Genomic DNA, 11,558 nt, shown 5'->3' on the forward strand with positions numbered 1-11,558 from the left:
TATAGACGTCCTGGAAGGCGTACGCCTGGATATGTGCTTGTTCATTTTTTTGAACGTCCAGGACGTATATTGTTTCTCTTGCGTGTTGGGCCATCGCCTTGATGTGCACAGGTCTCACCCAGTAGTACATGAGCACTTGTGCTGTGACCGACTTGTCTCGTTGGGCCGCGTAATGATTTATTAGAGCACACAGCTGCTCCTTAAACCTCCCCGTGGCCGCGTGATGACAGCCACTTGCTCTCAGTTCCACCTCCAATTCTTCCGGGCGCAGACATATCTCATCTTTGACGTTGGCGATCATGGCGTTGAGGACTTGTCTCTTTAGTGCGCTGGCGTTGTCCGCCACGGCCGCTGTGACGATCTCGAGCCCTTCTGACACATTATAGAGAGCCGCGTAAAATGCAAGCCATCCACACTGCCCATGCGCTGCCACATTGACTACATCCCCGCCGAGTATTGTCAACCACATTGAAAGTGGTGCTCCAGAGTCCGTGGGTGGTGAGACTCCAATGATCCTGACGTCCTCGTCCGACTGCCCCTCGGGCTTCGCTCTCGCCCTGAGTGCGGATTGCTCATCGTTAAGGTGCTTCGACCCCGGTTTTTCAATTACGTTCGCTGGGTGAGCGTCTGTTGTTGTACCCACCCCATATCGGCTGAGCTCCTCCTCTGCTGCCGTTCCAGTATTCGCTTGCATGAACTGATGAATATACTGTTGCATGACGGCCTTGTCACCTTTCTTGCTCGCCGCCGTACTTCTTCGTTTAGGCGATAATGACCGCGCAAGGTCCTGTCGTCTACCTCCCCCTTGATTGGTTACCAAGTCTACTAGTCCAGCCTGTGGTCGATCAGAGACCCAGTGATCAGTCGCCTTGCGCTTGGGTGATAAGGACCTGTTGCTCTCCTTTGCGCTGTTCCCTCCCCCTCTACTTTTTGGCCCAGTAGACTGCGAATGCTTGGCCTTCCTCGTCCATTTCCTTTGCTTGATTTGCTGTTGTAGCTCTGCACTCTTCTACCTGAATTCCGCTTGCGTGCTCCGTCTCGCCGCATTTGTCCTTTTGTTCTTCACTGTCGGTGACCGTCTGCGTTCCAATCTCTGCTTGTCCGCTCTCTCATTTACTTGTTGCTGCCTCGCTGCTTTGGCCGCTGCTGCGTACTCTTCAGTATATTTGGCTACTACTCCATGCTCCTGCATCTCGACATCCTTAAGTCGGTTCATCATAAACGTGTGAGTTGTATCGCTCACCCACTGATTGCTCTGAACACTCAACCTCGTGTCCCCATCTTCTTGTGCAGCCTTGTCTTCTTGCGATACCACTGCTTGTAGTGTCCCTTCCTTGGTAACTTCTGAAGTGCCGAGCTCGACGCTCACGTATTCGTTGTCGGCGTGGTAGTCCATCTCAGATTTCTCCTCCGTCCTCGGTCACCTGCTCTAATCCTCTCCACTGTCTGCCCCCATTCTGCTGGTATGGTTAACTTGACAGCTTGCACTTCTCTACCTTTCCGCTTCGGAGACTTTGCTTTGCCGTTTATGTTCGTGCTCGGCGGATGTAGTCTCGTCGCCTTGCACTCGTACTTCGACGCCAGTGGCATCTGCCACTCCGTCCATCGAGATGCCGACTGTTTTAACTTAAATGTAACCTTCACAACTCTGGTCTCCATGTCTACAGAAATTGTGGATAATCCTCGTTTGAAGTCTTCAATGTCCGTCTTTTGCGCAGGCGCCGCCTCGACCCCCACGTAGATTTGCGCTAGGATAGCCCCTTTAGTCATATTGTCGAAGAATCTCTGGCCCGGCGCCAGGTGAGCATATAGTGGGTACTCCAGGGCCATGAAGAGATCTTCAAAGCATGCTAGCTCCCCTGGGTCCATGGACTGGTGAAGGAAAAGCGGCACCTGCGGCACCTCTATCTCATGGTTGAGGATCATTACTATCGCCTTGTCTTCATCGTCAGTTCGGTCTCTCAGCTTCAGATTAGGCCCCGCCGTTTGCATACACAGCGCTCGTAACCGTTGTTGCTCCGGGGTAGACTTCATCTCTGCTCTCAGCGGTCATTCAATCTTCATCGCATCCAAGTAGGAGCATCTTCGCTGCTTGATCACATCCTCCCTCTGCCCCGCTATCTCCGTCGGTCCTTCAAAACTGAACAACTGAAGACTGTCTTCGATTTCTCTCTGCGCCACTTTGTCCTCTACGACCCATCCGCGCATGAGTTGACAGAGGCGCCTTTGGTGCTCCGTGTTGCCCAAATGCCACACGCTTCTCAATCCTTCGTACTTTCTCATCCGTCGCTGCGGTGGTTCGTCCGCCCAGCTGGCCCTGATCTCCTGTTCGTCATTCCTGCTCCTGCTCGTGGCCGGGATCGTTTTCAAATGTGACTTATAATGTCTCGATTTGGCCAGTTCGTTGAGTCTGCTCACAGTGTGTGCGACGTACTCTTGTGATGCCCCATTGATGAGATAGTTGCGTAGCTGATTAAAGACCACTCGGCCATTGCCTTGGTCTGTTCCGTTAAGTTGATTGCCGCTCAGGGTCCTCCCCGATTCTTGAGCCTTGCCCTCCACTTTGTACTTTGTCGGCGAGCTTCTCCTGTCCTTGCGCGAGTCTCCTCGAGTCTTTTGCTCTTCAACTCCGCTGCCGGCCTTTCCGGTACAATTTTTATTGGCTCGCTTGGTCCTTGATGTTGCTGTCATCCATCCGCCACTGTTGAATGCCTCTATCTCGGCTGCTGCAGTATCACCTCCCTCCACCAACTCTGCTTCCTCCGACGTGGCCTCTCGGATCTCGTCCTGACCCTCTCGCACCCGCGTGCTCGTACTCATTCCTTCTGCACTTTCACGGCTTTTCGTTGTTTACCTTGGGCTTTGTATGACCCGGGGTTTTCAGTGGCCTTCCAGACGCCTTCCCCCGGTTGTAATTCTGTTCGTCGCCTGCCTTGAGTCCGGAGAGTCTTGAACAGTCGGCAGCGAAATTGGAAGTAAGGAGGTGAAGTAGTTTGACGACTCGCAGCTTTAGGCCTCGATACAGCCCCCAGGATAGCGTATTGCTTATCCTCAACGAGTCGGTGGCCGCCATAGTCGTGTATGGTATCCGCTCAATCGAATCTAGTCATCTGCTACAGTACAGAGGTACAACAAAGCAAAGTAAGACGACGATAATATAGGGTAGGAATCGGAAGGTGCTGTCATTTAGAGATTATTACTAAGAAGTCCTGGAGGTAAATAGAGAGCGTGAACCAGCATGGTCTCAATCATTTTCGTTGGCGCTGTCCAAGCTAACGATTGAATCCAACAAGTACTCAAACTCGAGGGTGGGAACTAGAAGGCGACTACGGAGCTTGGTCTGCGTAAATCCATGAATACTCCACAAGCGCTCGCTAACTCCAGACGAAGTCGGAATGCTCAGTGCCTTTTCAGCAAAGCGCTACAGTTTGGGGAAATATTCGTTCATTAACCACCAGTGCAAGGGATGTGGCGCTATATTGCTCCGCTTTGTCTTCGTCGCCGGTGAGGCTTCACGCCATGATATGGCAGTACAGATTGCGCGTTCATGATGACGTCGAAACAGTACTAGCAGGCCACGTCAAGATGCTGCTTGGTGTCGCTCTTGGGGGGAGGAAGAGAATTTCTATTTTGTTATGTTATAACTATAGACTCCTGTAGGTTTTGAAGGCTGTGCCTGATCGCGGTTTTATCTGGTGGCCGCCAAGATGGACTGGTATTCCGAATGCATTTGCTTCTCAGCAATTCTTGGAGTCTTGGCTGTAGGCTGGTGAATCTGAAGATGCCCAACGCTATTCTGTCTGTCCTTGACAGCTTGATCAATTCGGCTGCTGCCGCTACTGCTTTGATCGTCGTGGTTTCCCACATGTATGCGTTGATTCCGTTGAATATATCTCTGTGATCGGGGCGATGTGCTGATGGGATTGTTCCCTGGAGGATGACGTTTGGTGTCGCTCTTGGGACCAATCGAGGTAAACTTTTTCCAAATCGCGCTTTCGTTGCGACCCATTGTACCCTTGGTCAGTCTGAGTGGTGCGGTGCGTCGGTTTCTTGATCGGTTCCAGCTACTTGTGTGTGTGTGTTTAAATTGTAAGAAGGGGGAGTGCCTCCGCTGCGCAGGGGATTCGTGAAATCCGATCCTGGTTCGAGATCTGGTCAGCTTTCTAGATGTCATCCAAGAAAGTCACAATTACATAAATAGACCGTCAGACAGACGAGTGTTTTAACGATATTTAATTCTCATCCCTTAAATACGCATTGAACCGTAGTTAAGTATAAAACTATTTTACAACTCTAGTTAAGTCTCTCTCACCCCTGGGACGAACCGAACTGGAACCATGGTTCCACCCATTTTTTGAACCTGAACCAGGCTTGTTCGCTTACTTTTCTTTCGATCCAAACTAGGGCGAGAATTTGGCTCGTCCTGCAAATTGTTGTTTTGATTGGCTGACAAGATCTCGTTTTATTGGTCAAAACGGATCTGGCTCGCTATGATTTAGATCTGCTCGCCTAGCGTTTTGCAAGTCATTTTGCGTGCGGCCTTCCAGGACCGACCACGCATGAATGGGGACGATCTCCCGATTATCGATCTCCCCGAGCACTACCGTGCTGATGGCGAAAGGATCGGGATGGCGCTAACTTATGTGTCGGCTCAAGCAAATAACTTTGCTGAGCATCAGGCTGCCTCACAATACCGTCTCGAAGCCGCCAACGCCTTTGCCAAGCCTAACAACGCCGTCGTCAAGATGCCAACATCACCACCACATTCAACAAATTGCAAGCTCTGCCAAAAGCAAATCACCGCTGTCGCCAAGTAGCCAATACTCACTACAGGTCCAAGTCTCTCCCGGCACCATCGTCTTCATCATCGGAGAGCCCCAAGTCGAAACGGGTGGTGGAGAAAAACTCTGCGAGGGACTTCCAATTGTCGTCATGCTCCTGCCGAATGTTGACCATCACGTTGGATGGGACGCGCTCCGACGTAGCGACAGCAGAGAACTTAGGACACTACGCAATATTCACGTAGCTTCTTTCGCAGTTGAATAACGTGGTCATGTCCACACTGTATGGCGCCAACGAGTTGCGCTGAGGCTTCACCATCCTACCTGCTGTCCCGAAGCCTCTCTCAATATGGGCCGACGAAGATGACAGTGAGAAAAACACGCGCGTCACCAGAGGCAGCAGGCGAAAGGTGCCAATGTCTTGCTGGCATTTCCAGAAGGTGAGCACTGGCTCTAAATCATTGAAGCTAGCCCCTTGAACGGTGGTTGTCGTCGTCAGCCACCGCTCAAACTCGTCGTCGATCCGCTGCTCGTGCAAAGCCGTCGCCGTCGTTAGTGACTGTGGTAGTATCTCGCCTGCTGTGTCAACAAATAGCGTCATGATGCCTTTGGGGAAGATGGCGGCTGGTGGGGGAACGACGACTTCGGGCATGCTCGGTGTTGAGTCCACGGCGACCATGATCTTTCGCATACTATCTAGGACAATGTGGCGAACCTTGGTGTAATGGCGCTCCACCACCTGCTGAGATGCTCCGGCCTGCAGGTTACTCAAGATGACGATCCACTTGAGTGCGCCATCTGGGTTCTTGAAGTTACGATGTAGGAGGAGCTGTATCTCGAACGTGTAGGAGCATTTTCTCACGACATTACGATCTGTGTATCGCCTGAAGAAGACTCGGTGAAACATTTTGTGCAGCAACGTGCGTGTCGTGGATGCCAGGTTCGACAGCTCCTCTGCACGGAAGAATTGCTGTTCATCCTTGATTGAGCGGCAGTCCTTTAACGACTGTGTGGTGTCAAGCAGCGAAATCTGCAGTTTGTATAGTCCCAGTAGCACATTACATTGGTTACAATTCTCTCCTTGCCCAGCTTGATTCAGAGACGAGATAGGCTCGAGCAGGGAAAGAACCTGCACCATCTCCATTTTGTCTCGTGCCAGGGGAATGCCGCGGGCGAAACCACGTTTTCGCGGCGAGTTTTTGCAATGCGCTCGTCGTACCATTCGACGAGCGAGCAGAGCGGAAGCAGCAACAACGAAAACGGTGTAGATCAACACTTGGACAAAGCAAACTTGATAGAACAATTGGAGTGGCAACATACAATATTGGGGGATTGGCGACGCACTTGCACGAGCTAGGACAGCACTTGAGAGCAGTGCGAGAGAACACAGAACATGGACACAGGGACCTAATACTCCTAGAAAAACCTATCAGACAGAGATGGGACACAGCTCAGCGACGGTGCACTATGCGGCACTGTGGAGTTTAAACACACAGTAGCTCATACTATGTCGTGGCCGAAGAGAAGACCTCATTCCTCTCCGACCACAGGGGGTCATACGGGAAATACATCTACCGACCGGAGCGGTGCGGGTGCGCAAGAGGCCGACGGTCTACCCACCGCCACACACAGCACGATAGGCGAGAGGATAGAGCTACTCAAACAATCGTTTGGTAACGCTGCCGGCTGTGAAGTAGCGGACGCATGGGACACTTTCAAGGCCTCTGAAATGGTGCAATTCAAGAGCGCAGCGAGAAAACGAATGACCAGCGGATTCCGGGAGACTCAAAAAGAAGCTAAACAAGTCCAGCTACACTGCAGCGGAAATGGAACAGGAACTAGCAGCCACACTGGCGGAATTGAGAAGGCTACAAGCGGAGCGTGGAAATCTGAGGATGAAGATCCTGATTAATAAAAATGCATGGATTACCAGGGCCTCGACTAAGCTGTTATTTCGCAGAATCGGTACCAAATTTGGAGATAACACAATTCCATCCCTCAAATCAAGAATAATTGACTCCAAGTGGGGGTCTCACGATAAAGTTGACAGTCTAGCAGAAAATAGGTCTCCCATTTTCAACGGAGCTGCAGAGGAGAAAGGAAACATAGGACGATATCTAGATCGACTAAAAGGGAACTAGAATGCACTGAAATTGGAGGATATAGATGAAATCACGCAGGAGGAAGTCGCAACAGCGATTAAAAAATGCAAGAGGGAAAAAACGTGCGGACCTGACGATCTGAACAATGATTGGTATCAGGACAAATGTGAAAAGATAGCGCCAATTCTAGCGAAACTGCTCAATTCATGCATGGGCAATGGCACTACGATGAAGACCTACGTGGATGCCTTCATATTTAGCATCAGCAAAGGTGGGATCGCAAGTGACCCGCTAAATTATAGACCAATAGTGGCGCTGAATACCCGCTACAAGTTATTCACGCGTATATTAGCATAGAGGGTACGCCGACATATTTCAAGGTTACTACACCGCACACAGTTCGGTTTCGTTCCTGGACGAACGATACACGAAGATATTGACCTACTGGAAGCAGCCAAAGTTTGCTACCAGAGGCGGGAAAAATTGAGTCGAGCGCAAGTGTTGCTTTGGATTTTGCCGATGCATGTGATTCATTGGATTGGGATTTTATTCCTTGCGGTAAATGATTCTGTGCGACAGTACCGCAATTCATACAGGAACGAAAGTGCGGTTTATGGCAAATGGGAGTCTCTCGCAACAGACGCTGGTTACAAGTGGAATCAGACAGGGGTGCCCGTTAGCACCGCTGTAGCGGGGCTACACATTCGGTTCACCTCCTACCTTAGTGCAACATGCACTAAGGCATACATTCAGGTGACCACCACAGGGTGGTCCACATTCATAGCAAAAGGCATATGACTGGTAGAAAGTAACACCTTTCTACCAATGAGAGTCATTCAATAGATAGGGGTTCTGCCAGCCATCCAATGGCAGAACCTCTCATTAGAAATATCAGTTTTAGGAGGAAACCCCATTTACAATCAATACAGTTCTCATTTGGCACCAAAGCTATCGTTCGGTTCCTTTATCTAGGTTTCAGTATACTTGCGGATACAAGTATACTAAACTTAAGTAAATTACTCCTACGCTTCCTCATACACGTGCGCACACGTGTAAGCTTAAGTAGTGGGTCTAAGTAGACCCATTACACCTGGTAGCACTTTGTAGTCCGTCCAACGACCGACTAACACGTTCGTATGGAATACGAACGCGGGGCTGAGAACCTGCCCTCGGACAGTAACATGTCCGTGGGTAGCCCAAACACGTCTGCAACGCATGTTGCGCGTGCAGACTGCCCCCACCTGTCGGAACCAGAGTGGGAGGCCCTCCAACGACTGTCAACAGTCATTGGGGAAGCGGCGGTAGCAACGATGTTGCGAACGCTATCACCGACGGAGCAACACGGTGTTGCTCTGGGTTTCATCGTGAAGGAACAGCGTGAAACCGCTGCTCGAACTTCGGTGTCGCCATCGGCCACACCGCGCGTGGAGTCATTGAAACTCCACGTAAGCAGCTACGTTGGAAGAGAGGGCGAACCTCTCCTCCGTTGGCTTGTCGAGGTCGACACTGCCATTACGGCTCGACGTATCGTCGACCCGTTGTCGAAGGTTGCGTTCGCCAGGTCATGTCTTGGCGGACGAGCGAGGAGTTGGGCGTACGGGCGCCGACTCACAGACCCTACGTGCTTTAGCACGTACGAAGAGTTCAAGGAGGAGCTCAAACTAGCGTTTGAGCCCCCGCAGAATGAGTTCCGATCGAGGGCGGAGTTCCTCGATCTGCAACAGGGCAAGCATGACGTGTATGCTTACGCCCAAAGAGCACGGTACTTGGTCTCCAACATCGTGACCAACCCGATCGACGAGGCGACAAAGGTCGTCACGTTCATGAAGGGCCTTAGAGATGGGTCTGTGAAGACCTATCTCTTCCGAGAGTATCCAAATACTCTCGAGGCTGCAATTGCGCTCGCAATGCAAGAAGAGTTTAGCCTGAGGCAGGCTAAACTGCATGTGAACGCCCCGCGGCTGATGCCACGACCGGTGGTAAGGCCGTCGGGAGGTCCCGAACCAATGGACCTCTCGAGTGCGACCGCTGCTGGTTCCCAGCAGCGTCGTGTATCAACGAATGTGCGTTGTTTCCGATGCGGAAACATCGGTCACTATGCCCGCGAGTGCACAGCACCTGTGCACGCGGCGAGGAGCCGTCGTGGCGATACTGGGTATCGTCACGGGCTAACAAAAAACTAGAGGGACCAGCAGGCGCGGGGCGCCCTGCTGGTGATGCGGTCGAGCGTGTCGACATCGGACACGCTGCATAGAAGATCGCTGCCCCCAGTGAGAGTCAATCTCACTGCAAGAAGCAAGATGACAAGCCGAACCTTGTCATCCTGAAGGTAAGCTCGAAGAGAGAGAAGTCTCTTCGTGCTCTAGTGGACTGTGGTGCGTCGAACAACTTTGTTCGACTGCAGAGCCTTCCAAGGCTTGACTTCGAGGAGGTGAAAACACCTCGAAGTGTATTGGAAGTGAGACTAGCAACGGGTGTCGTTGTTAGAACCGAGAAGCGTATCGTACATGTACGCTTCTCGTATCAAGAGAAGGAGTTCGTCGACGAGCATATCGTCCTCGAACTGGACGATAAGTTCGATATGGTGTTGGGCATGCCGTGGCTTGCATGGCATGATCCGGTGATCGACTGGACGAAGCGCACGATCGTGCGCTTCGGGAGCAGCAGCAGCGCAACAGAGAGCGATGGCCCTGTCGGCGCAGCACATGCACCACGTGGTGCATGCGGCCCTCCACCAGAGACAGCGCGGAATGCGGCTGTCTCCAATCACCCCAAGCGAATGCCAACGACTGCGAGAGTCGTTGGAAGAAAATGTGAAACGAATCAGCAGGGCCTGGTTCAATCCGATTCGAGAGGGTCTCGAAGCGTCCGGGGCGACGCGGTGGTCTCGACAGGTAATGTCGACACACAATTGGTCGAAAGACACTCCGCCGTTAGGCGTAGAGGTAAAGAAGACGCGTCGGCTCTGGGAGCCGACGCTGCAAGCAGTGCGGACGGTTGCAAACGTCCCGCACCGGAAATGCTTGCGAGCTCGCGTGCAGCCGGGCTGCACGAAGAAGCGGTGCGCGATCAAGCCGGGCTTGAACGCGTGCGCCCGCGGGTAAAACCCGCCGGCGAATACAAGGAACAACTGTCCACGGCCGGGCCTGGACAAGAAGAAACTCGCGGAGCCGGGCTCCGCACGAGAAGTGAACGGCGCAAGCGAGAAAAGCTGCGCAAGTCTCGGTCAGGGACCGAGACGCTACAAGCAGTGTCTGCCGGGCAGACACAGGAGTTGGAGACGACCGTCGAGACATTGAGTGTCTTGACGCGTACAAGTATTGGTCTCCAATACAAGAAGATGAGGCTGGATAATCCTCCGACGTTAGCGTCGGAGTTGATGTCGCTCCCAGTCACAAACTGGAAGCGTTTCGCTCGCGAACTGCACGATGGACGCATCGAGCAGATCTGCATCCTCTCGGACGTCGAGAGGATGACGTGTGAAGCAGAAGAGCTGAATCAGCTCATCTCTGAGGGCGCGGACGCCCTCAGCGCGAAGTCGAAGAAGGAACGCTTCGACGAGCAAGGCTGGGACTAGCTCAAGGCGAGCCCCTTTTACAAGGTCTTGCATGAGTACAAGGATGTACTCCCGGACGACATTCCTGCGGACTTACCGCAGGATAAGGGTGTTCAGCACGAGATTGATCTCGTGCCGGGAACGAAGTACTGCGTCACGCGACAGTGGCCACTGCCGCGTGAGCAAGTCAAGGCAATCGACGACTTCTTTGAAAGTCGTCGCAATGCAGGACAAGTGCGGGAATCGAAGTCCCCGCACAGCGCGCCTACGTTCTGTGTGAAGAAACCACAGGGCGGGTGGCGCATCGTTCATGCGTATAACAAGCTGAACGATGCGACGGTACCGGCGCAGACGCCGATACCTCGAAAAGATGTGATCATCGATTCGATGACCTCGAGTACTATCTTCAGTACTCTGGATCTGAGAGACGGGTTCTATCAGATCCTCATGCGTGAGAGCGATATCCCTCTCACAGCGGTAAGCACTCCGAGCGGCATGCTCTGGGAGTGGCTCGTGATGCCGCAGGGGCTGAAGAACGCCCCAGCGACGTTCAACAGGTGCGTCACGCACTTGTTGCGCTCGGTGCGCGACTTCGCACCGAGCTATTTCGATGACGTGTTCATTCACAGCCGGGCTGTGAATGGGAAATCGGATGTGGAGATGCATACAGAGCATCTCCACAAGTTGCTTGAGCTCATGCGAAAGCACAAGCTCTACGCGAACCTGAAGAAGTGTATCTTCGGGGCGACCGAGATACCCGTACTTGGGTGTCTCGTGGGGAAGAACGGCGTACGCCCTGACCCAGGAAAGGTCAGAGTGATCAATGAATGGCCTACGCCTTCAAATGTAAAGGAACTGCGGCAGTTCCTTGGACTCGCCACGTACTTGTGCAAGTACGTGAGCAACTACGCGGGCAAGATTCGCCCGCTGTCGCAGCTCTTAAAGAAAGAGGCTGCATGGGAATGGACTGCTGATTGTCAGCAGGCCTCTGAAGCAGTCAAGCAGGGCTTGACTGAGGCGCCGATCTTGGCGGTGGCCGACCAAGATCGCCCATTCCACGTTGTGTGCGATGCATCCGATTTCGCGATCGGATGCGCACTGATGCAACTCGATCACGAA

The 11,558-nt window shown here is 52.5% G+C and overlaps 1 protein-coding gene across 1 annotated transcript; it reads right to left on the minus strand.

Annotated features, from left to right (window-relative positions):
- Positions 1–5,007: 5,007 nt before the first annotated feature.
- KRP23_9475 (uncharacterized protein) lies at positions 5,008–5,925 on the minus strand (the record flags this gene model as incomplete). The annotated part of the gene is made up of 1 exon (XM_067895033.1): positions 5,008–5,925. One exon carries the CDS (start codon positions 5,923–5,925, stop codon positions 5,008–5,010), a length of 918 nt encoding a protein of 305 aa, XP_067742654.1.
- Between the last annotated feature and the right edge of the window lie 5,633 nt (positions 5,926–11,558).

Source organism: Phytophthora ramorum, assembly GCF_020800215.1.
Source record: "Phytophthora ramorum isolate Pr-102 chromosome Unknown Phyram_PR-102_s0008, whole genome shotgun sequence".
Lineage (NCBI taxonomy): Eukaryota > Oomycota > Peronosporomycetes > Peronosporales > Peronosporaceae > Phytophthora > Phytophthora ramorum.